Source organism: Mustela nigripes, chromosome 8 (genome assembly GCF_022355385.1).
Source record: "Mustela nigripes isolate SB6536 chromosome 8, MUSNIG.SB6536, whole genome shotgun sequence".
Lineage (NCBI taxonomy): Eukaryota > Metazoa > Chordata > Mammalia > Carnivora > Mustelidae > Mustela > Mustela nigripes.
The window spans coordinates 68228708-68256524 of record NC_081564.1 but is presented as its reverse complement, the minus strand read 5'-3'; the positions used below and the strand labels follow the sequence as shown (position 1 = coordinate 68256524).

The 27817-nt window shown below is 37.8% G+C and overlaps 1 protein-coding gene across 1 annotated transcript in view; it reads right to left on the bottom strand.

Annotated features, from left to right (window-relative positions):
* Window positions 1-27817, bottom strand: part of ME2 (malic enzyme 2) — a 56561-nt gene that overhangs the window by 7407 nt on the left and 21337 nt on the right. The window contains exons 4-13 of the mRNA XM_059409687.1: window positions 25780-25929; window positions 23384-23459; window positions 22123-22284; window positions 21703-21806; window positions 20547-20656; window positions 20135-20232; window positions 19502-19615; window positions 16988-17102; window positions 14047-14189; window positions 7394-7496 (exon numbers count right to left, since the gene is read on the bottom strand). Coding sequence (XP_059265670.1) covers window positions 7394-7496; window positions 14047-14189; window positions 16988-17102; window positions 19502-19615; window positions 20135-20232; window positions 20547-20656; window positions 21703-21806; window positions 22123-22284; window positions 23384-23459; window positions 25780-25929 — 1175 coding nt within the window. The remainder of the gene's footprint in view (window positions 1-7393; window positions 7497-14046; window positions 14190-16987; window positions 17103-19501; window positions 19616-20134; window positions 20233-20546; window positions 20657-21702; window positions 21807-22122; window positions 22285-23383; window positions 23460-25779; window positions 25930-27817) is intronic.

The following is a 27817-nucleotide window of genomic DNA, read 5'->3' as shown; positions in this document are numbered from 1 at the left end:
CTTCATGAGTGTTACTTCCAGCAGAGCCATTATTAACACTGTGTCGTGTCGTGATTATTTCTCCTCTTCTGCAAAACTTCTGGTTTTCCCTGAAGTTACTATCCTATTCTCCTTATCTTACTTTTTCAGTACTTAAAATTATTTCACATTGGAACAGTCATTCGTTTGCCTGAATCATCCAGTAACTCAGTCACCTCATGTACTCTCTTCCTTCATCCTCTAGAAGAATCCTCTGCCGCTGCGACCATCTGCTTTCCACCCAGATCCTGCTGTCCGTCCCAGATCTGGAGCAGTCATCCTGCAAAATCCCTTATCTTCATAGGGATTCCCTTTCTTTCTTTGAGTTCACGTCCTAAATCCCACTTTTTCCTAGTTTTTTGTTACTCCCTCTTTTTGGTCAGACATGTTTTCCAAAGATGCCCCTCCCCCCCATTTTTTTTTTAAACTACTGTCCACTTATTTTTGATAGTTTGTTTGGGTTTAGAATTCTAGTTTGGAAATAATTTCCCTTCAAAATTGTGAGTCATGACTTCAATACCTTTTAGCTGTTGGCACTGTTGGTGAGAAACCAGTGCCAATTTGATTCCAGATCCTTTTTGGTGATTATCTTTTTACTGCATTTCTGGAAATATTAGGAACTTTTCTCGTCCCGAATGTTCTGCAGTTTCCCAGGGATGGGCTTTGAGGTGCATGACTTTCACATATCATATCACATACGGCACTCAGTGGGAGCCCCTTCCTATCTAGAAACTTGGGTCTTTCAGTTTGGGGAAATGTTCATGAAATCTTCGATAATATTCTTCCTTCCACTTACCTATTCTCTCTCTCTCCAGTTCTTTTTTCTGATATTGTACTTTCTGGACTAGTCTTCTAATTTTCTTCTTTTGTTTTCCATCCCTTGTTCTCTGCTTGTTTTTTAGGTGATTTCCTCAGCTTTTTTTTAAATCCTTCTGCTATCAAACTTTTCATTTTCAAGAGCTCATTTTTGTTTTCTAATTAAAAAAAAAATTCTGTCCTGTTTCTGGAACATATTATTTTCATCTCCATGTGGTTACTGATAATTTTTAATCTTTCCTTTTCCCCACCTAATCAATCCCTGCTTCTTCCTAAACAACTTTTTTATTTCCTGTCTATTTTAGTCTCTCATGAGATAAATTGTTTATATAAGAAATTTCCTTAGTTAACGAGTAACATTTGAGTGTTTTTCATATGTAAGGGTTAGGAACCAAAAGAATGATTGGTAGCCATGAGGACGAGGATGGGGCTTGCCCACTCTGAACATCACTGTGGTGATTTGGCTGTGGTGACAATGACCCTACTTTCTGACACCTCCTTCCTCAACTCTGTCTGGTGTCTTCCAGTCCAGAAATTCTGTTTTACAGTATTCAAAGAGTATCCCAATAGTCCTTGGCCAGGTGGGGCACTACAGTTATCCAATTAATCAAGGATGAGAAGAAAAACAGATGGTTAATAGATTCCTTATTTTAATCTAGCCTCTAGATAATAGATACATTTCAGAAAGTAGAGCATTTATTTGTTCCATCTATAGTTAATATAGTCGCTTAAATGATTGGAGCAAAATCTATTGTCCTCTTATATTTGTCTTGTCTATTCCATGTTCCTTCCTTTCCTCTTCATTCTTGACTGTCAAATTTTTTTTTTTTTTTAAATCATTTCATTTCCTCCCTTAACAGTCTCTAACCATAGTTGGGAAGTTCTTCTAGCCTTCTAATGATTATCTTAAAATTTATAACCTGTACCCTATGAAAACTCCATGGCAATCTCTAATGTACTCTCCTGCCAGACAATGCATGTCCCTTTAACAGTTTCAATCTGCTTAACTGATAAACTGTTATAGTTGCTCCTTTCAAGGAAATCCTTTTGCTCTGCCTGCATTCATAGTCTTCTCTTTGTTATTGTTTGCTGAAGGCTCACAACAATGTTCCTAGATGTGGCCTTTTATTTATCCCACAGAGGTTTCACTGGTTTCATGTCAATATTGAGTACTGACTTCATCCTTCAGGTTCTAAGACATTCTCAGCCATCGAGACACAAATATTGCCTCTGCTTCATTCTCATGTTCATCTTCTGGGACCATATAATAAAGTATATCAATTAAAGGTATATATCTGTTTTTCTGTATTTTTCTTTTTTTTGGTCTCTTGATCATCTCTTCTGACTTTACAGTTTAATTCTCTTTAGTCTAATCTGCCATAAGCCTCATTAACTGAATTCTTAAATTTATTTTATTTTTCAATTCTACAATTTAGTGTTACTTGGCTGAATCTTTCAAGCTTGGCTTTTATCTCCATAAACACAACAAGCATATTTGTTTCACAGCACCTGTTTGATAGCCAGAATTCCAGTTTTCCTGTTGTTTCTGATACTTTTGGCTTCTGCTGTCTTGTCTCTGTACGTGTGTCTTTATCTTTAATTTTTTAACTGGAGGTTTATTTCAAAATTTGTGGAAGTAACCTGAAGAAAAGGATAGTGTTTATCTTGTTCCGTAGAAGATTTCTGTTTGCTTCTGCCAGTCACTTGTGGATGCTGGTAAGCCAGAACAAAGGCTTGAGGTTTTCTAGATCATCCACACGACAGTGCAAACTAGACCCATATTCCACGGTACAGCCTTTAGGGCTACAGCATGAGAGGTTCACAAAGAATCCCACTCTTGGCAGATGCCAGACTCTGACGCTTGTCCTCCTTCTACCAAAAGCACTGTTGTTGGACTGCTCAGCCCCCTCTTGCTGATGAGAAAACACTTCATGGCGAAAAGCCTTCACATACTGGTTTTTGAAGCTCAAGTTCTCCCCCTACTCTTGATCCAGAATTCCCGAGTATTTTATTAGTCAGTATCTTATTAGCCTTGTGACCCTGTTAAGATTTTACTTTTGTTGTTACTTCATCCAGTTATAACTGCTGGACCAGGTAATTCAAACATTATCAGAGCCTTAACTTTTTTTATCAACAGACTTTGGTCACCTGCTTTAAAGTCCATTTTTACTTCTACTACCAAGTCATTTTTACATCTGTATTTATAGTGCTGGTAATGGTTAATAATAAAGTTAGGATTTTGTGGTGTTGTATAAAAATAATCGATTGCCAAATTCCTTGTTAGTCAAATAAGATACAGAAGATGACTTTGTTAAAATGAGCAGAAAAGTATTCTTTTCCATACTCTTATGCCTTTATGCCACAGGAATACTGCTGGATAGAATGGATGGATGGATTCTGAACATTATCAAGTTCTAGAAAGAGATCATGGGTGATGAGAGAGTTTCTATTACAGACACTAGGTCTCAAGAGCCAAGCATGGTACAATTCTAGACATGAAACAGCTACCCAGGAGGAAAAGGAGGAAAATTCACACACAAAAGCACTGGGGTATTCACAGGCTAGAAGTCGTCTTTACTTTGACAACAGTTAAAATGCGCTTGTTTGATGCTAACCTATGTACTCTAAAAGTCTACCTGTCATGAAATCGTAGCGCCTACTGTCAGCTCCTCAGGAAGAGGCCCACAAGAAGACAAAGGAAATTCAGGTCAAATCCAACAGTCTTTCATTAAAATGAATGAACAATTAAGGATCACCAGAAATTTATAGAAAATGAACAGCAAAAAGGAAGAAATATTTAAAAGAATCTAAGTTCTCAGAAGAAATTCAAAAAGATCCTGCAACCTTAAAAAAAAAAAAGTGGCTATTAAAAAAAGAGTAATTTTAGGATAAGATAAAGGTATTGGGAATAAAAAAAAATATTTGAGCCTACTGAACTGATGATATGTGATATCAAACAAATGTTCATTTTATGTGGTATGATACGAGTTTTACATTTAATTAAAAAAATTACTGAAAAAATAAAATTAAAAAAAATTTCTATCAACAGTAAAAAAAATTACTTTTTAAGAGATACATACTGTAGTAGTTATGAATGAAATTATATGATCGCTCTGATTTGCTTTAAAATAACGCAGTGAGGAAGGAATGGGTAGGGTTACATGTTAGTAACTGCTGAAATGCGGGAGACAGGAACATGGGCCTTCATTCTTTTCTCTGCTTTTGTGTATGTTTGAAAATTTTTATAATTAAAAAAAAAAAAAAGACATTTTTTGTTGTTGTTTTAGGTTTTATTTAAAGTAGGCTCCACACCCACACATGCGGCTTGAATTCACAGCCCTGAAATCAAGAGTTACATGAACAGAACTCCCCCACATTACAGAATTTAAAAAGGCAGAGTTGAAAATGTAAAATAAAAATTACAAGTCAAGGACAACAGAAGTATTTGACCATGGTCTAATATAAGTTCTGAAAGAGAAAAACAAATAATGGAAGGAAGGAAATAAGAAAGAAAAAAAAAGTTAAAAAAATCATTTGGAAAAAGAATATATAGTGACCTGGCCCCCACACAGATAGGCATAATAAATGGAAATAAGCCCAAACGTGGATGCATCCCAGTAACCCTCAGAAATCTAAAGATAAAGATAAAATTTTAAGTATTTTTAGAGAGAAAAAGCTAGTATGGATAAAGAAATGAGAATCTCAATGACATCAGATTTCTCACAGCAACACTAAAAGTGGAGAAATATTTTCAAAGATCTGAGGGAATGGGCTTTCTCAAACCTCTACCCCACCAAACTATCAAGTGAGAAGACAAAATAAAGACATTTTTAAGATATGTAAAAACTCAGGAGGTTTTCATCCATGCTTAATGAAAACATTTCTTCAAAAGATGTACTCCTGAAAAATGAGATCAAGATAGAGAGGAACAGTAGCAAGACAGAAATAGCACATGCATGAGAGGGAGAACAACACGGGTTACAAGAAGTAGTCTGCTGTGCGGGGCACCTGGGGGCTCAGTCGGTTGAGCATCTGATTTTTGGTTTCAGCTCAGGTCACGATCTCGGGGTTTTAAGATTGAGCCCCCCATTAGGCTCCCTGCTCAGAGGGGAGTCTGCCTGGGATCCTCTCCCTCCGCCCCTCCCCTGATGCACATGCACACTCTCCCTTTCAAATAAATAAATCTTAAAAAAAGAAAAAGAGAAAGTAGTCTGCTGTGGAGCAGGATCCAGAAGAAATGAAGAAATGAAATGATTGATTCATGATACTTGATACTTGAAAGACTTTTACTTTGAGTTTCAAAAATTTTGTAATATAGAATTACATATTGTACTATATTTATCAAATCATACCGCTTAGACATAAATAGTCATGTAATTTCAGAATCAATCCACAAAGCACAGAAAATAACAGAGCACAACCTACATGTCCAAAACCCCTCTCTACAATGTAGAAATTTTTTTTAAAGATTTTATTTATTTATGACAGAGATAGCATGAGGGAACACAAGCATGGTGGAGCTGGAGAGGGAGAATCAGGCTCCCCACTGACCAGGGAGCCCAATGCGGGGCTCGATCCCAGGACCCTGGGATCACGACCTGAGCCAAAGGCAGATGCTTAACCGACTGAGCTGCACAGGAGCCCTACAATGTAGAAACATTAACTAACCAAAATTGAGAGATGGAATAAGAACAGATACAGCTAAATACCAGATTTTTCAACAGTGGCAAACTAATAAAAACTGTCGTAAGTTGCTAACAAAAGTTTTTTAGATGTGTTATATAAAAATAAAGGTAACTACTAGGAAAGCTAAAAATAGTAACACAAATTGAAAGGTAGAGAAGCAAAGTATTAGGAGGTATGTGTACACTATTATATTTAACAGTGGGAAGTTCATACATACAGTCCATGGCTAGAATCAAGGTAAGGGAAGATAAGGGTATTAGTCGTGATGGTAACCATCAGAAAAACTCAAAGCAAACCACTGACAGTGGTTATAGCTGAGAAGTACAATAAGGAGGTACCAAGGGGACACTTGGGCTGCTTACACACTTTGGCTATTGTAGATAATGCTGCTATAAACATTGGGGTGCATGTATCCCTTTGCATTAAAATTTTTGTATTCTTTGGGTAAATACCTAGCAGTGCAATTGCTAGATCATAGGGCAGTTCTAGTTTTAACATTTTGAGGACCCTCCATACTGTTCTCCAGACTGGCTGCACCCGCTTGCATTCTCACCAGCAGTGCAAGATGGTTCCCCTTTCTCTACTTCCTCACTGACACCTGCTGTTTCTTGTGTTGTTGATTTTAGCCATTCTGATGGGTGTGAGGTGATTATCTCATTGTAGTTTTGACTGTTTGTCCCTGATGACCAGTGAGGATGAGCATCTTTCCATGTATCTATTGGCCATCTGTATATCCTCTTTGGAAAAATGACTATGCATGTCTTTTGCTAATATTTTAGTTGGATTATTTGGGTTTTGGGTGTTGAGTTTTATAAGTTCTTTATATATTTTGGATACTAACACTCTATCAGGTATGTAATTTGCAAATATCTTCTCCCATTACATAGGCTGCCTATCAACTGGTGAATGGATAAAGAAAGTGTAGGCCAAGGGCGCCTGGGTGGCTCCATGGTTAAGAGTCTGCCTTCAGCTTGGGTCATGATCCCAGTACCCTGAGATTCAGCCCCACATTGGGCTTCCTGCTCAGTGGAGAGCCTGCTTCTCCCTCTCTAGGTCCCCCGTGCTTGTGTTCCCTCTCTTTCTCTGTCAAATAAATAAATAAAATCTTAAAAAAAAAAAAAAGAAGATGTGGTATATATATATACAATGTACTATTACTCAGCCCTTAAGAAAAAAAAAAAAAGGAATGAAACCTTGCCAGTTACAATAACATGGATGGAGCTAGAAAGTATTAACCTAAGCAACATAAGTCAGTCAGAGAAAGACAAAGATTATTTGATTTCACTCATATGTGGAATTTATGAAATAAAGCAAATGAGCAATAGGAAAAAAGAGAGGCAAACAAAGAAACGGACTCTTTCTATAGAGAACAAACTGATGGTTCCCAGGGGAGGGGTGCGGGGGTGGGTTAAACAGACGGTGGGATTAAGGAGCACTTGTCCTGATGAGCACTGGGTGATGGATGGAAGTCCTGAATCACTATATTGTACACCTGAAACTAATACTGCACTGTATAACTAACTGGAATTTATTTTTTGGAATTATTTTACTAACTGGAATTTAAATAAAAACTTAGGAAAAAAAGAGGTACTGAAGGCAGAGACTAAATAATTTTATAACATTCTGTTCTGTTTGCATTTTTATATACCACGTACTACATTATTTCTATAATAAGAACAAGCTTAATGGAAAAGATGAATAAGTACATTTACAGGGAAAATAAAGCAACCTGGATTTGCTGAATTCCTTGAGTTTCCCTGTACAAAATTCTATAAATACTATCATTCTTTTAATCTTAAATTCTATGTAATTTTGTTAAGTATTTTAATTTAATTACCTATTGCTCTTTAATATAAATCATGGTGGCACTTACCTGGGAAAATATACACATTGTTGCCTTGGCCTGGTGTAAAGACTTGCCCATCATTGAGTTTCACTGGCTCAAAAGGACTGCCACTGGCAAACAAACACCTTCCCTGGTAAGAAATGAAGTAACCTCAATTTGTAACTTAATGTGGACCAACACTGAGGTGAGTCAAAACACAATTAAATCCCGTACTAAAACAGACCAACGTATTACTTGCAAACAGTCATAATTAACAATATAATATCATCTTTCATTAGAATTCTTATCAGAATGAGTTTTTATGCAGAGCACACATTCAAATAAAATTGAAAATTGTCCATCAGTAAACTAAAAAAACTCACACTTCTACTTCCTTTATTTTATTTTTTTAAAAGATTTTTATTTATTTATTTGACAGAGATCACAAGTAGGCAGAGAGGCAGGCAGAGAGAGAGGAGGAAGCAGGATCCCTGAGGAGCAGAGAGCCCGATGTGGGGCTCGATGTGGGCTCAATCCCAGAACCCCGGGATCATGACCTGAGCTGAAAGCAGAGGCTTTAACCCACTGACCCACCCAGGTGCCCCTTCCACTTCCTTTAAAAAGTTTAAAATGTAGATGGGCCAACAAATACCATCCTGAATAATAAAGATTGCTATAAACATCTGTGAATGAAGGGGAACATACCAAAGGTTAAACTGTGGTCACTGACCATACATCTATTAATTTTGGCTCTGTACCAGGTGTTTTGTATGTGTTCTCTCAGTTTAGCCTGCATAAAAAGCCTTATGAGATTATCATTATCTCCACCTCACTGATATAAAAAAAAAAATCTCAAAAAACTAGAGCTTAGATTTCCAAGTACTTCGTAAAAAGTCACATGTTACAATTGTAGTAGAAATAATTGACCTGAGCCAAAGGCAGATGCTTAACTGATTAAGCCACCCAGGTGTCCCCATGTTCAATATTTCTAGGAGAATTAGATACCTGTGAAATTGAAAAGTACCTGAAAGTAAATATTTGAATCTCTTCTTTTCTTTAAAGACTTTATTTGAGAGAGAAATAAAGAGAGAGAAAGTGAGAAAGAGAGAGCATAGCCCTGGGAGGCAGCAGAGGGAGAGGAAGGAGGCGGCTCCCAGCTAAGGAGGAACCTAGGGCTCAATCCCAGGACCCTGGGATCATGACCTGAGCCCTGAGCCCAAGACAGACGCTTAACCAACTGAGCCACCCAGGTGCCCCCATAAATCCTTTAAATATCATTTCCCCACCACAAATCCCATCTGCTCCACTCCTCTTTGGCAAAAAACCACAAAGAGCAAGAAAACAGTAGTTCTCAAACAGGATAATCTATCTTGGAATGCTTGAGGTATGACTAAAGTAAGTATGTTTATTTCTTTTATTTTTTAATTTTTATTTATTTTTTAAAGATTTATGTATTTTAGCAAAAAAAATTTTTTTTTAGAATTTTATTTATTTATTTGACAGACAGAGATCACAAGTAGGCAGAGAGGAGGCAGGTAGAGAGAGAGGAAGAAGTAGGCTCCCCACGGAGCAGAGAGCCTGATGTGGGGTTTCGAACCCAGGACCCTGGGATCATGACCTAAGCCAAAGGCAGAGGCTTCAACCCACTGAGCCATCCAGGTGCCCCAGATTTATGTATTTTAGAGAGAGAAAGAGAGTGAGCGAGCGCACAGCGGGGAAGGGCAGAGGGAGAGGGAAAGCCAACCCTAAGCGGACTCCATACTAAGTACAGAGCCTGACACCGGGCTCGATCCCACAACCCCAAGATCATGAGCCAAACTGAAATCAAGCTTAACCGACTGAGCCAAAAGTCAGGCATGTTTGAACAGCTACCTGGATTAAGTAAGAGATGGTTTACAGAAAACTGAACTATCTCCACACAGAAGATGGACAAACTGACATGGTACCTGAACACTGGACAGAATAATAAGTGTTTAGACATTATTTTGTCTTCTTTTTTCTAGATCTAAAAATGTGTATTCTATAAAGGCTGATTATTCTCTGAAGTATAGTGAATCCTTGGCATTGGTGGATTTAACACTCAACAGTTTGAACCTTTGGACCACCTGAAGGTCTACGATATATATTAATTTTTACTTTTACAAGACATACTTTCAGTTTCAAAATGAACACAAAGTATAGAAGCTATCTAACTATGCTAGTGTTGGCCCCAGGTGACTACCCTGACGCTACAATGTCAGGCAGCTGGATCATTTTCTACAGAGAGCTATGATCATTCTCTACCTGTTCTAAGCACAGAGACTGTGATGAAATTGTGTTTCTTTTTTTTTTTTTTTAAGATTTTATTTATTTATTTGTAAGAGAGAGAGAGTGAGAGCGAGCACAGGCAGACAGAGTGGAAGGCAGAGTCAGAGGGAGAAGCAGGCTCCCTGCGGAGCAAGGAGCCCGATGTGGGACTCGATCCCAGGACGCTGGGATCATGACCTGAGCCGAAGGCAGCTGCTTAACCAACTGAGCCACCCAGGCGTCCCTGAAATTGTGTTTCTTTGAAGATTAAAGTCAGTTCATGGTTAATGTCATCTAACATTACAATGATAATGCATATAATAATTACTTTTGTAATACCACTAATTTTAATAGCTTTATAAAATGGCCTATATGATATAAGCTCTTTATAGGAAAAATGTTACATTCTCATCATATTAGTAAATTTTTAGATTTAGAAAGATCTTGGGTATTTTCTCTAGAATGGCAAGATTCTACAGCAGTTCTTCAGGATATTTTTTGTCTTTCACGATCAATCAAATATGGCTGGATCTTTAATGATAACCAAGTTGTTCTCATTCTGAAGCTCAAGAATTAAAAAGAAGTATTTTTCTCACTAAGCAGCAGAGGGTGTTAGAGTAACACTAAGACTTCTCTCTACTGAAAACAAAAGGACACTAAAAATTTAAGAGGTGACTACAAATATGTAATTTATGCCATTATTTTATGTAAGACTAAGAAGGAATTTATGTAAAATTAAACTATGACACAATGCTTTTTTATCATTTTTAGGAGGTAATACAATATTGAGAAAAAATTTGCAGCTCAGAACTGATAGACAATATATCAAACTAGTCTCCTTGTTGGATTTTTATTTTTATTCATTCTAGTAATACACAGCTCTCATGACAGTATTTATTCAAAAAATAAAATTCTTAAATGTTTGGGCCATCTTCCAGTGAAATGCTACCACTGCCCAAAACATTGACGTATTTTGTATTTCTAAAATGCCAAAACCTACTGACAAATTGAGTATATTCTTCAGTCATTGTATCAGACTAAGACTTAATCTTGGGGGCAATAACCATTAATTTTAAGTAGTAAAGACTGGTAAATAGGATACCATACTTTGGTAAAAAGATAAGGCAGTATAATAAAAGAGACTGATTTTCATTTATTTATTATTTTGGTATCTGGAGGCTGATTTTGTGGATGATTTCAAAGAAAAAGATTTCAGTAACTAGAAGTTTAGAAGTTTCAGTGATTACTATAACTTGGAAACCAGTAGTCAGAATTCATTTTGACTAAACTGAGCGGCACTATGAAGCAAAAGAAATTTAGAGGGGATGTATGTATCAAAATAAATACTTTGGCAATGAGAAAAAAAGAATGCTGAAGACTTAAGGAGCATGAATATTAAGTCTGGAAAATTCTGAGAAGGTTCTGCTTTGGCAATGATCTAGGCTGTTTCACATCCAGTCTCCCTCTGATAACAATGAGAGAAACTGGATAAAATACATTAAAAATATCCGTTAAGAAAGCAGCAGTGCAGGGTGCCTGGGTGACTTATTGGGTTAAGCTTCTGCCTTCAGCTCAGGTCATGATCCTGGGAGTCCTGGAATAGAGCCCTGCATCGGGCTCTCTGCTCAGCAGGGAGCCTGCTTCCCTTCCTCTCTCTGCCTGCCTCTCTGCCTACTTGTGATAAAATCTTAAAAAAAAAGAAAGAAAGAAAGAAAGAAAGAAAGAAAGCAGCAGTGCTATCGAAATCATGAGAGCTTGGGTGTGGGGGATGCAGAAGAGGAGGAAAACAAGATACATGTGATTCCAGCACTTGAAGCTTTCCCCCTTCATGAGGATTGCGGATTTCAAAAGAAGCGGTATCTGTGGCTGAGAACCCAAGCAACAAAGCTATCAGGAGCCTCAAGATGACAGAGGAAGAAAAGTTCAGGGCCTGCGGGGGATGATGGCTGCTAATAAATAGCCCAGGACTTGTGATTCATGTGAAAGGGTAAACCGTGGAAAGACAGCAGGCACCCCATGGACCGCATCCTGATTAGATTAAGGTGAGCTGCTCCAGACCAACCCCCACCACAGGAAAAGGGAAGACCCCCTCCTCTAGAGCCTCAAATTACCGCTACAATAGTTTACCCACACCATCTAGCACTCAAGAAGGAACCAAAAAACAAAAATAAAACGAGGCTTACAAAAATACAAGACTGCATAACCAAGAAAAAGAAAGAGGATAGAAATGGATTCACAGAGAGTAAGGTATTTCCTGCTATCAGACATTAACTTTCATCATGATTCATATATTTCAGAAATTAAATAACAAGATAGACTATTTTAGCAGAGAACTATAAGCTACGTAGAAAGATGAAATAAGTATTTGAAAAATACTGTTAAAAATTGTGAGGTGTGGTAATGATCCCATGATTATATCTTTAAAAGAACTCTTAACTTTTGAGAGGTTTACAATGAAGCGATGCGATGTCTTGAGATCTGTTTAGGGTGGGAAGGATGTAGAAGAAACAAGATTGAGAAGGAGGTGGTATTTCCACAGCTGGTACTGGCATATGGGAGTTGACTAGACTATTCTACCTCTGTATATGTTTGAAATTTTCCGTAATAAAAGACATTTTTAATAGAGTGCAGAAAAAAGCATTCGTCACAGATTGGTTACCTATTCTGAAGTATATGACCTAATAATTTCCTGTTGGGTGTCACTGTAAACAAGCCTTTAAATACTACTTCCTGGGGCGCCTGGGTGGCTCAGTGGGTTAAAGCCTCTGCTTCCCAGGGTCCTGGGATCGAGCTCTACATCAGGCTCTCTGCTCAGCAGGGAACCTGCTTCCTCCCCTTCTCTCTCTGCCTGCCTCTCTGCCTACTTGAGATCTCTTTCTGTCAAATAAATAAAATCTTTAAAAAATAAACAAACAAATAAATAAATAAATACTACTTCCTGGGGTCACTTAAAGACCACTTACAAGAACAATACAGAACGTGATTACATTGTGGAGATTAAAAATATATCACTACAGAACAGTGCGGAAAACCTAACTGTCCTAATGGTATATGAGCAGACACCTGTAATTGGGATATAGTCCTGCGGCAGTGTCAAAGAATTCAGAAGTACTAAACCTTAAATGATTTGGATGAAAGTAAAAACTTCCTGACAGCTGTCAGATGACTGAAAACAATGGCTTTCATGAAGACAAATACCAACAGTGAAGCTATGTTGGAAGAGTAAAAAGAATTGTTTTATTAAATGTGACGGCAAGGAAGTAGAATTTATTTATGAATTGATTATTTCTATAATATGCCATTGTAAGTCTGTTTCACTAATTAGAAAAACAGTCAAACTGAAATTCTACAAATGAAAAATACAATAAAATTAAGAGCCTAGCAATAGATTAGCATAGCTAAAAAGAGTGCATGCAACCGGAAGATACACCCAAAGAAAATATTAAAATACAGCATGCAGGGGTGCTGGTGTGGCTCAGTGGGTTAAGCATCTACCTCTTGATTTCAGCTCTGGTCATGATCTTAGAGTCATGGGATCAAGCCCTGCATTGGGCTCTGCACTCAGCACGGAGTCTGCTTATCCCTTTCCCTCTGCCCTTTTAAAAGATAAAAATCTTTAAAAAAAAAAAAAAGAAAGAAAGAAAGACTACACAGTATGCCAACAGGATGGAATATGCAGAAAGCTGTATAAGAGATACCTGAGATAGGAGAACAAGTCTGACACTCTCCAACCGGAGACCCACAAGAGCAGACAGAGAATGCAGCCAACCCAGATATTTCCAACATGGGCCACAAAAGAGGGCATCAAGATACAGAGTTCTACAGTCCCAGCTGGAATAAATACAAACTCAACTACGTCCATTATAGCAAAACCCAAGACAAAATAATGTATCAAAAGGAAAACAGACGTCAGGAAATAATAGCATACTATCTCCACTGACTTTTACTTCTATACATAGTAAAAACTATCCTTCAAAATGAAGGCAAAATAAAGAGATTATTAAGAGAAATTCATCAGACCCATACTCAAGGGAAGTCCTTCTGGTAGAAGGAAAACGACCCAAGATAAAAGCACAGACATACACGTCAGACAGAATGGCAAGAGAAGACATTAAAATGTATCGAAATATATCAAAATCAATTATTTTGTGTTTAGAACAAGACTGTCTTTGGGGATTTAAAATATAATTAAAATGTACAACAACAGCCCACAAGACAGAAAGGTGTTAAAATGGAGATGTATGGTAATTATGTTCCAGAATTCATACACACAATAGTTTATACAGAACTTGATTCAAGGGTGCATACTGTAATCTCTACAGTTAACTATGAAAAGAATTATGCAAGAATGTATAACTAAGGCCAATGGAAGGAAAATAATGGACATAACCAAGTCAGACAATTATGAGTAGTACCTCTGTAAGTGTATATGCTTCTTCAGCCGTGCACTCAGCCATTGCTGTAGGATTGCTTAATGCAAATATTACAGGTCTTTCATTGATTTCAGCCATGGCTTTGATTACACTAGGAGTGAAAAGTCGGCCAGCTCCTGCAACTCCTATAATACATAAGGAGGGGGAAAGCAACTTCCTTACATGTAACATAAAACAATTCTTATCAACAGCATTTCTGCAATAGGTTTAATACAACAAAACACATATTTTGTATTGCTGAGATAATGCCATAGGAACACAGTCTCGAATCTGAAAACAATAAAATGCTGAAAGTTTTTACTAAAATATTGTTTACCCCAAACATAGTAAATTCTAGGAAATTAAAAAAAAAAAGAGTATGACTATCTCCATCACTGTCTAATTAAGATAAAACTTGCTACAACATGAATGAACCTTAAGGATATTATGCTAGGTAAAATAAGCCAGTCACAAAAGGACAAATACAAATACAAATACTATGTGATTCCACTTATATGAGATACCTAGAGTAGTCAAATCCATAAACACAAAAAGTAGAAAGGTGGCAACAGGGGGCTAGGAAAAGTATTTGTTTAAGTGGTATGGAGTTTCAGTTTTGCAAAATGAGTTTTGGAAACCAGCTGCACAACAATGTGAACGCACTTAACAACTACCTAATCATACACTTAAAAAGGGTTATGATATATACAATTCATGAATTACTGAACTCTACATCTGAAACTAATGATGTACTTACTATATGTTGGCTATATGTTGAATTTAAATTTAAAAAATGGTTATGATGGGTGCCTGGGTGGCTCAGTGGGTTAAGCCGCTGCCTTCGGCTCAGGTCATGATCTCAGGGTCCTGGGATCGAGTCCCACATCGGGCTCTCTGCTCGGCGGGGAGCCTGCTTCCTCCTCTCTCTCTCTGCCTGCCTCTCTGCCTACTTGTGATTTCTCTCTGTCAAATAAATAAATAAAATCTTTAAAAAAAAAATGGTTATGATGCAGGGCACCTGGGTGGCTCAGTGAGTTAAGCCGCTGCCTTTGGCTCAGGTCATGATCTCAGGGTACAGGGATTGAACCTCGCATCGGGCTCTCTGCCTGCCTCTCTGCCTACTTGTGATCTTTCTCTCGGTCAAATAAATAAATAAAATCTTTAAAAAAAATGGTTATGATGGCAAATTTTATGTTATGTGTATTTTACCACAATTAAAAATGAATTTTAAAAAGTTAGAAACTTGCATTTCAAATGTTAAATTGTTAAACTCGGGTTTAATTAAACAAATAATAGGAATTCAGAAGGGATAAAAAATCATCTGACTAAAGCAATCTACTTTCTTGATGCAATTTAATGACCTTTTCTTTAGTCCTTAGAATGTCTCAGACACTGCATTAGGCCACTGGGATATAAACATGAACACAATGCAACTTACAGTGGAGAGAAAAACAAAGTAGGCAGAAAATGAGAAAACCTGTAACAGGTGCCAAGTATGCAGTGTTACAGAAGCATAAAGAGTACTCAGCCTATGATAGGAATCTGGCGATGACCAAGCAAAACCTCAGCTGAGTCCTTTTCCAGTTAATCTAGTAAGATGACTTATATTTAACAATCAAAATAGTTAATTTTCAATTCTACTTTAAAAACTGGTATGTAACAAAGAATACTAGTCTGGAGACTAGAGTTCTGGTGTTCTCTGTCAGTCCTGGCTATATGAAATATTCACAAATCTTGGGCAAGTTGTTTAACATCTCAGTGCTTGTTTTTCTTATGTAAAAAAGGAATTTATAATCAGTGTTTCTCTATAGGGAAATGTATGGACATATTTTTAGGAGTCTATGAGTTCTAAAGGAATTAAACTTTTTCAATTTTTGTTTCCTTGACCCTCCAGAGAGAAAACTGGTGGACAGATTCTTAGGTTTTCATATTGAATTTTGAGAGAAATTGGGTGATCTTCAAGATGTCCTCTTGCTCTAAGAAATTGTGTGTTCTAATCAAAGAAGAAGCTAACCACCACAGAAACTTACGTTTGTGACTGTTTTCTATTTAACATTCAATAGGGGTTCTACAAGAAAGTGATAAAACTATTAAAAACGTATGGATTCAAATCTCACACCTATATAGGAAATGAAATAGCTCCTCTTTTAAAGACTTTTACATTTTCTGGGGCACCTGGGTGGCTTAGTTGGTTAAGCATCTGACTCTTGGTTTCAGCTCAGGTCATGATCTCAGGGTCCTGGGATTGAGCCCTGTGTCGGGCTCTGTCCAGGCACAGAGTCTGCTTGTCCTTCTGCTCTTCCCACCCCTCCTCCCCGCCCTACACCCTGCTCTCATCCTCTCTCTGTCTCTAAAATAAATAAATAAAATCATTAAAAAAAATAAAGACTTTTTGATGGACTTTGGGGAGGGTATAAGCTATGGTGAGTGCTGTGAATTGTATAAGAGTAATGAATTACAGACCTGTACCCATGAAACAAATAATACATTATATGTCAATAAAAAAATAAAAAACAAAATAAAGACTTTTACATTTTCAGGGGTGAACCCAATACCATTGTGGCATACTCTGAAGTCAGCTATGCAATGCTTTACTCTCAAAACATAACAATGCTTTCTGCTTTGTTGCCACTGCAAAGATTTGACCCTGCACAGGACTTCTTGGTTTAGTCTATCATATGACCTTGGTCTTTTTCAGGTTTTGAGCACAGCAGTCACACCAAGTCTAAAAGCAAAGCATGATCAATTGTACAGCTTCCCACACTTAAGATCACAGGCAACATCTGTTAACTGAACTTTACACATAAAGGCTATCACAGAAAAACACATTAGATGCTGAAAGTTAGATAAAATAGGTCATTTCATTTTTAGTACTCCTGCATGGTACTGATGACCAGCAACATATTGTAAAGTGATATGACGACATGTCAACAATTCTACTTACCAATTATAGCTGAAGGCCTGAGAATATTTACTGCATCTTCAAAAGTATCAGGTATATTCCCTGGGGCTGAGTGAGCAAATGGTTCCTGATGACTGTCTATTTTAGCTTTCCGCCCCTGAATTTTTGAGAAAAAATACAGTATTTTTTAGTAAATGCTTACTGAGGATTAAGGAAAAGACATCATTATGAGTCATATATTCTTTCTACAATAGAAATGCCTTTTCATTCTCATTTACTTTCCTCTTCAGCCACTATCTTCCACTGTCCACAAAACCCAGATATAAAACAAAAATCCCACCTTAACCAGAGACTTTCTAGTCCCTGTCAAAAACTCATTTACTTAGTGAAGTGCTTCTAAATCCAATAAGGCACAAAGGCTTAAAATCCCTTATCTAGGCTAGATGTAAAATATTTTCATACTTTAGAAATGTATTGTGGTAATATATCAAATATTAAAATCCCCCAACATGGCACCCTAAACTGAAGAAAATTTAGTATACTAAGTACAAAAGGTCAAGACTACAAATACCTCTCTGGTTTTGCTATCAGATAAGTCCAAGTCAATCAGATTTGTTATCAATTTCAAAAAAACTTTGAGATTTCAGAGCTCTTAGGATTTTAGAATTGCAGAGAGACATCATGGACTTGTACTAGCAAGAGTTCTGAAACAAGAGGAACAGGGAATTCTGGTCCAAGATAGCTGAATGGAGAAACATGCTTTCCTCCCTAAATCCCAAGCCAAAAACTATAAAAATTAAATCCTTAGTGGTGTTATAAGGCCAGAAGACATACCACTGACAAACTAGAACAATGGAGAATTTTTCAACAATTTAAAGCAGTCAAAAATATATCAAATGCAAAATCCAAGCAGGCTGAGAAATCCGTATCCTTATTTTGGCAAAAGAAGAGAACCCACTGCAGAGGTGAATTTTTCTATCAGAACTCCAGAATACCCCCAGATAAGAACTAGCAGGGTCTGGGAAAAGCAGCAGGCCATAATCAGTTAGATGGGAAGTTAATTAAAGAACTGATATATAGCCTCAACAGATTCAGGTTCTCAGAACAGTGGCTTCTTATACTTGCCCCCTGAAGGACCACAGCTCTCCAATATGTAGGTTCAACAGGAAACTCTCAGAGTCTCAAAAAGGAGGGCAGAGTTTGGGTCAGCAGGGGAGTCCAGGCGCCTAAAACCCATAAGTCATGCTATTCACACACCCTAAAAGAAAAATATTCCCCGAACTAGCAGATATTCAGGGATTCACATTTATGCTAACCAACAGCATATTCATTCTAGACTTGACTTGCCACAAATATAAAAAAGAAACACAAAACATATGTGAAAACCAACACCACAAAAAGAAGCACCAAACTGTGTATGTATGTATGTGTATAAATATGTATTCTGCCAATGGCCTTCTAAAAGTACAAAGTTTCTAATCCTTGTATCTTAGATACAAGGAAATACAGTGGTGACAGCTCACTTGGAAGGCAGCACAGCTTCATGGTCAAGAGCACAGGCTTCATAGTCGGCTTGGATGTGTCTCTCACATCCACTACTTATGCTAATGACCTTGGAAAAGTCACCTGCCCTTTTAAATCCTAAATTTCCTTATTTGTAAAACTTCACAGAAGATTAAACAAGATAATACCTGCAGAATCTTATCATAAGGTCTGGTACATTTTAAACTACTATTTTAAATTATGTATAATTTAAGCACTCAAGATTTTTCATTCAAACACTTTTTCATTTTATTTTCTGTGTCAACAGTTGTGAGTACTAGTTAAGAAGAAAAGATTTCAGAACTGAAACAAAGTATGTTCAAATAAGCTGTGTCTGAAGAGGTATATTTCAAGTTATTGCTGTATGTCATTATATAGAGCAAAAATACAACAGCACTGTGTACTGTAGGTTCAACTGCGAAATAGTTTACCTAATGTGTTACACAGTGTAAGATATAATGCATTCCTTAAGCTACTAAAAATGGTAATCAGTGCTAGGAAAGCAGGCAAAGGATACTAAATTAATCTGGGTTGGAAGCTCTTCCTTATCCATGAACTGGCCTCAGGAAAGGATGCATGGATTGCTCTCAGACTGTTACAATGGACTATGATCTCTAAATGGCTAAGGAACTTCTGCTCAAATGTCAGATGTCCTGCTAACAATTTAATTAGGAACTTCTGAGTTCCAATAAAAAACCTAGTTTTAGAAAGGCCAAGTACAATCTTATTTGTATGGTTACTTGATTTCTTAAGAATCAGAGAACAAAGCAAGAAATAATATGTCTGGTGCCAACATGGAGATTATGACTTGAATATGAAGCAAGAGTCTTTATAAAAGACAGAAAGGAGACTGGAGGATTTCTGTTGAGAAGACACTGGAAGGTCTCCAGTGGTACAATCTGGACAGTCCAGTGCGATACAGTATTTTAGGAATTGATAATATTTTAAAGAAGTCAAACTAAAAGTATCATTTTAACAACATTCTTTTGCTTCTCCAAGATTTAAATACCTTACCTTAAATAACAAACCAAACTTGTCAAACATCCAAATTTTCTTTTGTGCCTCTTCTTCTGAGAGGCCATTTTCAACCATAGCCATAACTATGAGATTTGCAATTCCAAGAGCAGCCTGTCCAACAAAACATAAATTTAAAAAATAAAGACCAGGGTATAATACAATGCTTGAATTACTTTATATATGAGGATTATGCATTATGAGGAATATTTGGTTTATTCTCTAACAAATTACATAAAAACTCTTTTTTTTTTTAAGATTTTACTTATTTATTTGACAGAGAAAGACACAGCAAGAGAGGGAACACAAGCAGAGGGAGTGGGAGAGGGAGAAGCAGGCCTCCTGCCAAGCAGAGAGCCCGATGCAGGGCCGGATCCCAGGACCCTGGGATCATGATCTGAGCCAAAGGCAAACCCGTAATGACTGAGCCACCTGGGCACCCCGCAAAAGTTGATTCTTTGTGATATTCTCTCTAAACATAGTATTTCTAAACATATGTTAAATTACCTACTTTACAACAGAGATCTCCTATTCATACAAGATCACAACAAAATTCGAAGCTCATTATGTCCCATTTTTCCAATTTTAAAGGAGAGTTTTAGTTTTAAATGCTCAAAGCGCACAAAAACATACCTCTCCTGCTCCAAGGAATAGGACTCTGTGATCTGACAGTGGTTTACCTATAACTTTCTGTGCGGCGAGAAGACCCGCTAGGGCTACTGCAGCCGTCCCTGTAAGATGAAGAAGGATGTTTTGTGAATGATTTATTTATTTTGGGGAGAGAGAGTGCTGGCGAACAGGGTAGGGGGCAAGGGCCGAGGGAAAGAATCTCCAGAAGACTTCCCACTGAGTGCAGAGCCCACGTGGGGCTCCATCTCACAGCCCAGAGACCATGATCTGGAGTCAAGATCAAGAGTCAGACGCTCAATTGACTATGCCTCCCAGGCGCCCCCACAAATAAAGATTTTCTAAGATAACAAAAGGGAAGATTAAACAGGTTTAAAGAAGGTAGGGCTCAAAACCCGAGGTTTTCTTTTTGCTTTACCTTGAATATCATCATTGAAGGTACAATACTTTTCTCGATATTTTCTCAAGAACCTGAATGCATTATGATTTCCAAAGTCTTCAAACTGAATAAGTGTGTTCTGTCCATATCTAAAACAGCAAAATCCATAACGGTGGTATTGAAAATATCATTATTAAAAAGCTTTCCTGTCTAATATTCCTTATGATTCCATTTTGAAATAATGTCTCAAGTCAGTCCATTTAAGGCCACCGGGATATTTTTAGAGCCTCTGAAAACTGGAGTTGAAATGCAGAAATCTATTACTCATTCAGAAAAATATGAGGGGGAATCTATGTGATATTAATCAGTATAAACTATTTCCAAGTGCCTACAAGGTTGCCCAGCACATAAAAGCATGAAGTAACTTCCTAAAAAGAGATTTTTATCTGAGTCTCATAAAGTATATATCTGATATGTGTATTCTCACCATATTAGCAGTTAAACAGCAACACAGGAAAGTATATATTAAATAAGAGGTTAAAAAGTAATTTTGTAAGAGTTCACTGGCATTCAAAAAAAGACCCCAATCACCCTGGTGAGCTGAGGTAAGGGAAGGCTTGAAAAGGAGGTAAGACCTTATTTGGGCCCTCAAAGAACAAAAAGTAAAGAGACAAGAAGAAAAACAAGGTATATTTTGGTGACCCTGAATTTTCAACAGTCAGGCTATATATTTCAGGGTTTATGTGAGAAGATAAGAAGTTGGTTATGGTAGGTTGGGGCCAGATAAGGGAGACTCTTGAATGCAAAAGTAGGGAATGGGGCCTTTATTCTGATCAGATGCTGCAGAAGTGGAGAGAGAAGAGGATCTAAGGTCAGTGAATCTGAAACATGAAAGCTGCCCAAGAGTCCCAGGAACGGTGGACGTGAGCCCGGCCGCCAAGGGCGGGGAGAGATGAGCAGTGAGGCTCTGGTAGGAGCGGGGAGTACAGACTTCCCGCAGCAGGTCAGACAACTCAGGAGAGCAAGGCAGAATGCGAAGGGTCTCGCCAGTATCAGCACACCTAAGCAGGCAGGACAGAACCCAAGCTCTCAGAAATGTATCTCTTTCCATGCATCTTTTCCAAGAAAAAACTGTGGTTCCTTTCTTTTATTAATTAAAGATGTTTTCATTTATTCCAACTTAACAAAAAAATACCTGTCAGTAATGGCTTTCATAAACTCATCAATCAGGTCATCATAACGTTGCGATCGATCTCTTTTCTGATACAAGCCCATGTAAAATGGATCTTTTAAGAGTGCCTATAACATAGAACAAACGCAAAAATAAAATCATTTTGTTACACAACCAGCTTAACCATATTCTATAAAACAAAAACTGCAAAACAAAAAATATTTACTACGGTAACTTTTAAAACCTTACTACATTTTTTCAAGAAACTCTTAATAGATTTAATTTACTGTTATTTGTATAAATATTAAAAGCACAGTTTAAGAAAAGATTAACTTTAATCATGAAATTTTCCCATCTTATATTATCTTCAAGAGAAGAATGTTGTAAAGCTTTTGTTTTTTAAATATGGGAGGAAGATCAAAGGCAGAAAATGGTTTTACTCACTGGATTATCAGTTCCTACATCAATACACACAGGCAGGCATCTATCAGGCCGTATTCCTGCACACGCTGTATACAAACAAAGTTTTCCTACTGGAATTCCCATTCCATAGACACCCAGATCTCCAAGACCCAGAATTCTCTCTCCATCAGTCACCACAACAGCCTTAATTACAAAAAATATATATAAATTAAAAGTTGTCAAAAGTGGGGTACTAAAAAGCATTTGAAAAAAGATTCTCTTTGTGTATTTTCACTCTCACTTTTAAAAATAAAATTATTTCTTGACTAACTTCCAAAGTAAACCAACCAAGCGTATTTAAAATTCTAGGATTTCTAGAATCTAGGTGTGAAACAAAGATGAACTAGATCTGATTTCCCTTTGTCTTTGGTTTAGAACCAGAATGTTTCTGACTGGAGGCTCAGTGATGTATCTTCCCAAAAACTAAACTGGGGAGAGGCAGGCAGACTTCTGATCGAGAGTCACCAGAAGAGAAAAACAAGGTTAGAATGGAACCATATGCTATTCCCACATAATGACCTAGGCCAAACAAGAAACACCTTAACAACAGTGGGGGGAAGAAGACCTAAAATAAAAAATATACCTATCTACAAGGTCTAAAGATCATATTAACAGTTTAATTATCTGGCCAAAATTTTTCTAGATTATTAGAGCTCATGATTATTCATCAAAGATTATTTTGGTGAGGAAGACATGTTATAAAGGCAAGTAAGATTACTGCCTATAACAAGAACTAAAGCCTGCCAAAAGACCTTAAGTAAATCACTGGATTTTATTTTATGAAAGACAGCCACATGGACCAAGATTTATATTTATTAAATTTGAAACTCTACAGTGTTTTATATTTGCTTAAGGATCTAAATCCATCTGAGATTTAGAAGAATAAAGTGTCATCAATCCTCTCACCACCCACAAAAATGAAAGTTTTTATGGCATTTTAATGTGTTTTCTCTACCTAGAATAATATTAAAAAGGAATAAAGAGAAGGCAAGAAATACCATGGTATCAACAGTGACAGGTTCACCTTGTGAACTAACCCCATTTCGTTCCCAGAGTCCAGCTCTGTACTGGGGACCCATTTTGCAATTATTACTGTCATGATCTCCTCAGAGCACTAAATCTGCATATATGCAAGTGCAAAATAAATCAGAGCAACAATGAAAACTATTCTTGGAAATTCAGAGGCAACTTACAAAGAAGGAAAAAAAGATTATGAAGAGGAAGGTTGTGCTATTAGTAGTACCTTAACATGATTTTCTGGCCAGTTATCCACAATTGATCTAACATGACCTCTGTCTGAGATTGAAATAAATAATCCCCTGCAACAGAACAAAAACACCTTTGCATTTCACAACAGTTTTTTCTTTTCTCCTAAGTTTTGTTCATAACTGGAATATTTAGGTATTTTAATAAAACATCAAGAGACAGTTATCATTTCCAAGCAGATTTAGCTAAATCACACTGGATTATTTTCAAACATTTTCAACTACTCCAAACTGTAACTGCATCGCGCACACAGTAGCTGCAACAAAGATCATTATTAAATGACATGACTGTTTTACCCAAGAAGAAACTCGATACACCTGCGGTAAAAAGCAGTATAAAAATAAACCACCAATGCAGGACAGCATGATAAAGCTATATAAACTACTATTAAAATTCACCAAAACTGAAAATGTGAAATTTGAAGGAGCAGGAAAGGAAAGAAGAAAAGTACAGTAACTTCGCACAAAAGAGGATGTCTCTGAAGCATTAGGAAAAAGTGAAAAGTTATTTTAAATACACTGCATATTGTTATCCAACTGAGATAAATCTAGATTTTTAAAAAGGAAAAGAGGAAGAAAGAAGGGGACGGGGTAGGGGAGAAACACAGGTTGTAGACACGTGTTTAGAAACACAGGGTTAGGTAGGGATGAAGGCCAACAGGTCCCCAGTGCCTTCAAACTGACTCTTACACTTGACTTTCTCACTAGCGTCTTAGCTTTGGCACTGCTCTCCTAACTCAAATCAGTTTGAACAGTTCCTCAGCTGTAGCTGCATAATAGAATCATCTATTATGGGCTTAAAAAAAAAAAAAATGCCAGGGGTCCCAACCCCAGAGATTCTGATTAAACTGACCTGGAGTTGAGATCAAGATTTACTGACCATCTCCTATGCAAAAAACACAGTATCTGTGTCGCCCCAAAGCCCGGCTCTTTTTGCTTCATGTCGGTTCTGAGAGCAGGGTACACATCAGAATGACACAGGAACTTTCCTGAAACACCTACTTGGGGGCCCAGCTCCAGACTGACTGAATCAGAACTTCTACAGGTGGGGCCCAAGCATAAATATATTTTTAGGTTTTTCCTTGTTCTTTAATATGGATTGAGAACCACTATTCTGAATGAAAAAGAAACTATAAGAGAACTAAACAGTCGGGTTAACTTAAGGAATGTTTAACACACATTAACTGATGGTAGCACACAGGACAGAGACTGCTCTCAAAGTGTCTTCCAGGGAACACCTGCCATACTGTCACCAACCGCGTTCATTAAAATCCAGACCTCCACATCTTTCTCTTCTTCATTAGAATCTTAGGAATGGGAAGGACAGGAAGGTTGGCTCCGATCAGCATTTTAAGTCCCATGGGTGTTTTGTACACACATTAACATCGGAAAGCCACGAGGCTGGATGAAGGGAGACTGGAGACCGATGCTATCATGCATTGCCTGAATGTCTCCACCATTTGCATCAATATCTAAGCAGGACATGGGAAAGGGGTGAGGACTGTTGAAAATGCTAATAGGTTAGAGGAACACGACAAGAAAACACAAACTAATCGTAAAATTTACAAAGAACAGTTCCCATCAGTTCTTCATCTGACCTTCTCTGCTGCTCTTTAACAGGCACTAGCATCCCTATTTTACAAGAAAACAGATTCAGAGGCAGAAAGTAACTTATGGAAAGACTTAAGTAGATGCCCATTCTCCTACTCTTTGTTTAAAATACTGAGGCACTAGGGACGCCTGGGTGGCTCAGTTGGTTGGACAACTGCCTTCGGCTCAGGTCATGATCCTGGAGTCCCGGGATCAAGTCCCGCATCGGACTCCCAGCTCCATGGGGAGTCTGCTTCTCTCTCTGACCTTCTCCTCGTTCATGCTCTCTCTCACCTTCTCTCTCTCAAGTAAATAAATAAAATCTTTAAAAAAAAAAAAATACTGAGGCACTAGAACTATTTGATATTAAAATTTGGAGAAGCTCATAAAAAAGAACAAACAATAGAAATTAAAGCCAAAAAAAAAATGAGAATCTTTAAATTTGGGCAGATTGTCAAACTGTTATTAATGATAATTCTGGAGAACCTACCACCAAAATCAAGAGTAACCCCCCCTTTTTTGTACAGAAATGCATGGTTCTTCTACTAATCATAATAACTTGCAGAAGGTTAGGAATGAACATTGCCATTTCTACTACAACAAGATATGAACACGCTGGGTTTTTATTAACCCCTTCTTGTCCAAATTAAGCTTTGATGAGGAGGGAACGGTGATTGACATAAGACGGCAATATATAAAAGAGAAATGTAAGAGCTGTTAGGGAGTGCCATTCTTCCCATATGATAATCATTTACAAATTTATGTCTTTAAAAATAAGCCTTACTTAGGTCTCCTAAAGATGTGTCCATATTGGGAGCAGGCAAGACCCACTGTTGGTGTGTATACAATTGGCATCAGACTTTCAATATCATCTTGCAGAATTCTATAAAACAACTTCTCATTTCTTTCTTGTATTCCCATTATATAGATGTATCTGAAATTAAGCACAGTAAATAATGTCTACATCAGTAAGCATTTACACTCAAAGTTTTGGCTTTTAGAATAAGAAGTTATATGTAAACATCTAAAACAGGACTCCCCTCCCTACCAGAAAACAAAACTCTAAATTATCATTATTTGACACCAAGGACAAAAATTAACAAAAATAAAAATGTACTTAAACAGTCGATGATGATAACGAAGAAGAGGGGAAGAAGGAGAAGAGCAGAAACAGCAGCTAACATTCACCGAGCCCTCACTGTGAGGCAGGCTCTATACCAGGCACCAGAAATGCAAAGACCACCATGACACCACCCTACTCTTAAGAAAATAACCTTTGGGCACCTGGGTGGCTCAGTGGGTTAAGCGACTGCCTTCGGCTCAGGTCATGATCCCGGGGTCCTGGGATCGAGCCCCGCATCGGGCTGTCCCTGCTGCAGGGAGCCTGCTTTTCCTCTCCCTCTGCCTGCTTGTGCACGCTCTCTCTCTCTCTTCCTGTCAAATAAGTAAATAAAATCTTAAAAAAAAAAAAAAAAAGAAAAGAACCTTCAAGGTTATTGACATGGAAATATGGAAGCAAAATAAAGTGGCATTCATTCAAATATTTACTAAATACTATGTGCCAGGCACTATTTTGGGCTCCCAGGTTGTAAGAAGTGACCCCTGTCCTTGTGCAGTCAGAATCCAGTAGGTTTGAGGCATTAGAGGGTCTATACAGAGTGCAGAGGTACCACAAAGGCAATGGTCAATTAGCACACATATATAAATAATGCCTTTTCAAGAATAAAGTTTAGAAAACTGGGAAATGTTCACTCGAAAAAACCAGTGACTGGGCACCTGGCTGGCTCAGTCAGAAAAGTGTGTGACTCTTGATCTGGGGGGTTTAAGTATGATGTTGGGTAGAGAGATAACTAAAATAAATAAATAAATAAAATAAATCAACTTAAAAAAATAAAAAGTCGTAAGGGGCACCTGGGTGGCTCAGTCTGCTAAGTGCCTGCCTTCAGCTCAGGTCACGATCCCAGGGTCCTGGGATCTAGTTCCACATCGGGCTCCCTGCTGAGTGGGAAGCCTGCTTCTCCCACTGCCTGCCACTCCCCTGCTTCTGCTCATGCAGTCTCTCTCTGACAAACAAATAAAGTCTTTTAAAAAATAAATAAAAATCCGTAGATGATTCTCCTATTAGAAAACAAAGAAAAAGAAAAAAAGCCACCAATCATCTTGAATTAAATATGTGTAAAACAGACTTACTACTTTTTACTCAAACTTGTCTGTCCTCCTGTTATCATCTGACCGAATTTGAATCTGAGATCCCATTCCTGATTTCTCGCTCACCCACTCTGTCTTACCCTAGTCTAATAAATCAACAAGACCTACAGTGTCCATCAGCTAAATAGCTTTCAAATATATCTATACCCCCCTTCTGCCCTCACCCTGTCCAAGCCAGCATCATTTCTCACCTGGGCTACCTCAAGAACTTTCTTTTTTTTTCTTTAGAGGTGGGGGCAGAGGGAGGAGAGAGGATCTTAAGCAGGCTCCACACCAGCACGGAGTCCAACTCAGGGCTCAATTTCACAACCCTGAGATCATGATCTGAGGTGAAATCAAGAGTCGGACACTAATGACTGAGCCATGTAGGTGCCCCACCTCAAGAACTTTCTAACTAGTTTTTATATACACAATTTTGCACCCCCCTGCTCAAATTTATTCTTCTCTTAAAAAATAAATGCTAATCGGGGCACCTGGGTGGCTCAGTGGGTTAAGCCGCTGCCTTCGGCTCAGGTCATGATCTCAGGGTCCTGGGATCGAGTCCCGCATTGGGCTCTCTGCTCAGCAGGGAGCCTGCTTCCCTCTCTCTCTCTCTCTCTGCCTGCCTCTCCGAC